The sequence below is a fragment of the Camelina sativa genome, chromosome 14, assembly GCF_000633955.1.
Source record: "Camelina sativa cultivar DH55 chromosome 14, Cs, whole genome shotgun sequence".
Taxonomy (NCBI): Eukaryota; Viridiplantae; Streptophyta; class Magnoliopsida; order Brassicales; family Brassicaceae; genus Camelina; species Camelina sativa.
Window position 1 is genome coordinate 26,711,094 of NC_025698.1, and position 5,089 is coordinate 26,716,182.

The following is a 5,089-nucleotide window of genomic DNA, read 5'->3' on the forward strand; positions in this document are numbered from 1 at the left end:
ATCCATGGAAGAAATTTGGCAAAAGCAAATGAAATCTTTGCAATCCAGTCTTTCCATCGCAAAGAAAAGCCTAGAGGTTGAGGACTCAGCGAGAAATTCTGATGCATCGGTGAATGCAAGCAATGGAACGGATTTAGATTCAGGGGGTAGTCATTTCCAAATGGGCCATGGCAGGTCAAGAAGTGTAGGTGTGGGTTTAAGCGTGATAAGCCGGTTAGCTGAGGAATTCGGACAGAGAGCTCAGGTATTTGGTGACGACAGAAAGTTCTTGATGGAAGTGAAGTCTGGTCAGGTAGAAGCAAACTTGAATCCAGACCGGGAGCTACGAAGGCTGAAACAGATGTTTGAGACTTGGAAGAAAGATTACGGAGGAAGACTAAGGGAAACGAAACTGATTCTAAGTAAACTTGGGAGTGAAGAAACAGGTGGTTCAGCGGAGAAGGCGAAGATGAAGTGGTGGGGGCGGTTAAAGAGTACCAGGTTTTAATTGGTTTCTTCCTTTTCTTGAGATGCAGGTCTCATTTTTACACGTTTGATGTAACTGAGGTTTTGGTTTTGTTACTGACTACTGAGAAGTGAGAAGGCTTCATGGGACTAAAAGAGTCATGTTTCTCATTTCCTATCCAAATCTATTGGTAGATTCAGTAAATAATTTTTCTATCAAATATACATCTGTAAAATTTATTTGTCAAGGCTTCCAAAATTCAATAGACCAATTAATGTTGTGTTAGACATGTTTTTTTTTTGGCTATAGTTTTGAATATTATACAGTCGAGATAGAAAATAGAGATTTCTTAAATTTCATAATTAGTCTCACAGTCGTGATAGAAAATATCAAAATAGAGATTATACAGATATGTCTTCTCGTTGTTTAAATATCTGAAGTCTCCTTGAGTAAACTCTACAAAATTCAGATTACGCTCTTGTGGTAATGCCGTATACGTCAGATTTTTTCAGTGTGTCTAGCATGAGTGGATTGGTAATTGCATCTCCGTATGAGTTTGTGTTTGGCTAGTCCTTGTGGATGTTTTGCACGCTGAAAACATATAGTGATGAGGAAGTGAAGGCCGAGTGCTAGACTTTCGAGATATAAATATTAATGGGGCATATCTTCCTGATTTTTGGAAGAGTCCACATGGCATCATGTATCAAGCTAAGTGATCCTTATTTTTAAGAGTTTATGAAAAAAATATCTAAAGAAAATTACCCACGAGAAGGTAGACGAGATGTTTAGCCTCTCCGGCTCTCCGACAAACTTTTGGCAATTGCCACAAATGACTTGATCTATCAAAAGTGATATGTATCAAAATTTAGCGAACCATAGTAGTCATAGCACATTACATTTGTCAAGGCATCAGTTTTCTAAAGTTTTGTGACTAGGTTAATTGTCAGATGCTCCGACCTTGCATGTTTTACCAAAATTCTTGGTTATGAACAATTCTTCCAACCACATTCGATCGTCACTAAGAGAGTTTCAACTCACTTCAAACAACCTTTTTGTGTTCATTACACACTTTTAAACCCACCAAACACTATATTATTGAGCTTAATTAGGATCACCTTTTGACCAAGTGTCCAAGTCGATAACTACACCCAAACGTATTTCTTTCGTAATATGTACCTCCAACAAGTAACTGTTTTTTTCCATTTTTTTTTTTTTGCTCATTAACAACTTTTATTCACCGATTAATTATAATTTTTTTTTTTTGCCACCATAATACAAGATCAGCTCAAATGAGCCAATTAGCAGGAAAATTGTTCACAAAGGTAATATGATGCGGTTCCACTCTAGCACGACGCGGTAGCTTGTCCGCACTACCATTCTGTGATCTGGGAATCTGGACTACTGAGAATGATAGAAATCCGTCCTTATCCTCTTCAATTACGTCCAAATATGTCTTGAAAGCAGGCCACTCGGAAGGAGAAGACACCATCTTCACCAAGTCAGAACAGTCTGTGAGAAAAACAACTGTTTCATTATCCGCACCAATCATACACCGCATTGTCCAAATGAGAGCTTCCACTTCGGCATGGAGAGGTGACAAGCTACGGCGAGAGTTAGATGCACCCATAGTGGGAGATTCTCCGTTAGGAGAAATACAATGCCAACCTCTGCCAGTAAACTGATCAGTCGCCTTCCAAGATCCATCCACGAAACAACGGTGACTGGTTCCATAATTATTAACCACGAGATTAGTATCATCCGTAGAAACAAAGAAAGGTCGCAAGCCACCCTGAGGTAAAGAACCTAAAGGATCCTCCTGGTCCAAAGACTAGAGCTTTGCTTCCTCTTCCGCTATCTGTAAAATACCTAAAGGATTAGAGACCAAATTGCTGAATAATTTGTCATTTCTGGCCTTCCAGATATACCAAAGAATCCATGTTTGTATAGACGGATTTCGAAGGAAAAAAACCCGAGGACGTCGGGAACGGTGACAAACCCCAAACTTGCCGAGCCGGAGGACATAAGAAAAGAGCATGATTAATTGTCTCCTCCGTCCCTCCACAATTGTCACATGCCACATCACAACCCAATCCACGATGTCGCAGATTAGCTGTTGTCGCCATACAACTCGTAATTACTTGCCACATAAAATGTCTAAGTTTTGGTGGGCACCTGCCAAACAAATACCTGAAGAGGAATAATAGTGGGCCCGGAAACCGGGGAATTGGTTTCCGGTTTCTGGCGCAAAGCTTGGTATCCCGATTTGACAGTGTATATACTGGATTTTAATGGCCATAAACTTGCCCTTACAAGAGGGGTTAGTGCGAAGTCCATGAAACATCTCCTGAGCAATCAAAATGTTATCCGTAATTAGCCGTCCTTCTACAAAATCCGATTGCGTCTCAGAGATACTTGTTGTCAGAACCTTGCGCAGTCGCTGGCATAAGATCTTCGAGATAATCTTGTAACCAACATTGCACAAGCTAATAGGCCTCCATTCTGTCATCCGGGTCGGTTTATCTACTTTTGGAATAAGACAAATGTTTGACCTATTTAGTCGTGTATCAAAGGTACCACCTTGAAAGAAAGATTCAACCGAAAGCTTTAAATCAGCCTTAACCGTATCCCATGCACGCTGATAAAAAAGTGCCGTCATACCATCTGGTCCAGGCGCTTTATCCGGGTGCATCATAAACAGAGCCTCTTTGATTTCCTGTTCTGTGACTGGTTGCGTCAAAGTCTCATTAATTTCACCTGTAATAGCCATGTTAATTTCGCCCAGGGCATCCTCAATATTTGTAGGGTCTAAGGATGTAAAAATCTCCTGAAAGTAAGACACCGCTATATCCTGAACCTTTGGCTCCTCTGTAATCCAATGTCCGGTTTCATCCTGCAGCCCGACAATGCGATTCTTAACTCGTCTTTGTTTCGTCTGGGCATGAAAATAGCTAGTATTTTGATCCCCAAGACGCATCCAGAGGCTCCTACTTTGCTGATACCAATAAATCTCTTCATCTCGATAAGATTCCCGCAACTTCCAAGTCAATTCCGAAATAACCTCAACAAAAACAGAGTCATCCGCCTGAGCGGTCGCTAAGTTAGACTTTATCTCTTCAATCGTTTCCTGACCATATGGGATCTGCGATATTCGCCATCGAGAAATTGCCTGACGGCATTTAATAATTTTGTCGATTAAGTGTCCAGTTACCCCCGTCTCCCTAGAGTCCCATCCCTCTGAAATAGCTCCAAATAAACCCTCTTTATCAAGCCATCGTCTGTCAAAACGGAAAACGTTCCTCTATCGCCTAAATTTATCTGCAAGAGAAGCTAATACCGGTTTATGGTCCGAAGCTATCATCGGTAAATATTCCGTGAAGGAATCACCGAACAAGTCATGAAGTTTCTCATTGCCTAGAGCTCGATCAAGACGACACCGTATTGGCTTCTTATCCCGCCAACCCCGCCAAGACAAACTATCCCCAACCGCAGGAAACTCTAATAAACCACAATGTCGAATCATTGTATTAAAACCCATAAAGGAAGACGCATGACGCAGCTTCCCTCCACGTTTTTCATGGTTACCTTTTAATTCATTAAAATTTCCAATAAGAAACCAAGGGGATTCACGAGAAAGACCAATGCGGGTTAACCGTTCCCATACTATGTCACGGTTCATTGGGACCGGATCACCGTAAACAAAGGTAAAATAAACAATTTGTCCTTTATAGGTAAGTTCCACATCAATCAAACGATTTGATTCAAATAAAACAGAAACGTCATAATTATTATTATAAAATAAAGCCAAACCGCCACTACAACCGATAGGATCAACCGTTTTTAAATTTGAATAACCAAAATGACCAACAAAAGGTTCCAAAACAGATAAGGCTGTCTAGTTTCAGATAAAAATAGAAAATCAGGCCTATGCTTCCCCCATAAATCCCTAAGATAACCAATAGTTGCTTTATTTCCAATCCCTTGACAGTTCCAGCTTAAAATCTTCATTTATCCAAAGTTGACTTTGGTGGCTTTGACCCACCGGTTGGACCCTTCTCCTGTTCCTGGTTCTTCGGGTTGGTTCCATCCCCAACTGAATCAGTCGCTTTAGGGGCAGGACGCTTCCTTGGTGTTGTACGCATGTACACATTCAATTTCTTTGAAGATGCTCCTTTGAAAGCCAAATGAGGCTTGGTTTTACGAACCTTATCCACCAGCGAGACCCCGTTAGCAGCACCACCTGCATCAACAATCATATCCGTGGAGCCTCCCTGTGTGTCCGCTAGTGACCCCTCAAACGCTGAAGTATCCGAGGCAAGATCTAGGATAGGATCACCCACCAAGTCATCCGCACCTTTGTCATTTTCTGATCAGATTCAACAAGCTCTATTTCCACGTTGGCAGCGTTCTCCTCCTCCATTAGCTGCTCAGTGGATTCCTCAGACTCTTTCTCCTCCACGATCAATACCTTTTGGTCCTTGACCGGATCTGTTTCCTCTGTAACCACCGGATATTCACCAAGGTTCATCCCAACTGAGTCCATCTGCACCGCACCAGGAACAGTAGACTGTGTACCTGACACGCCATCAGCCGGGTTAGACGGGACTGCATTCACCGGTGGCTCCACCGTACCGGAAGCCTCCACCT

General features: G+C 41.9%; 1 protein-coding gene across 1 annotated transcript in view; it reads left to right on the forward strand.

The window, feature by feature from the left end:
- Positions 1-657, forward strand: part of LOC104744013 (myosin-3-like) — a 7,984-nt gene extending 7,327 nt beyond the window's left edge. The window contains exon 23 of the mRNA XM_010465044.1: positions 3-657. Coding sequence (XP_010463346.1) covers positions 3-487 — 485 coding nt within the window. The 3' untranslated portion in view covers positions 488-657. The remainder of the gene's footprint in view (positions 1-2) is intronic.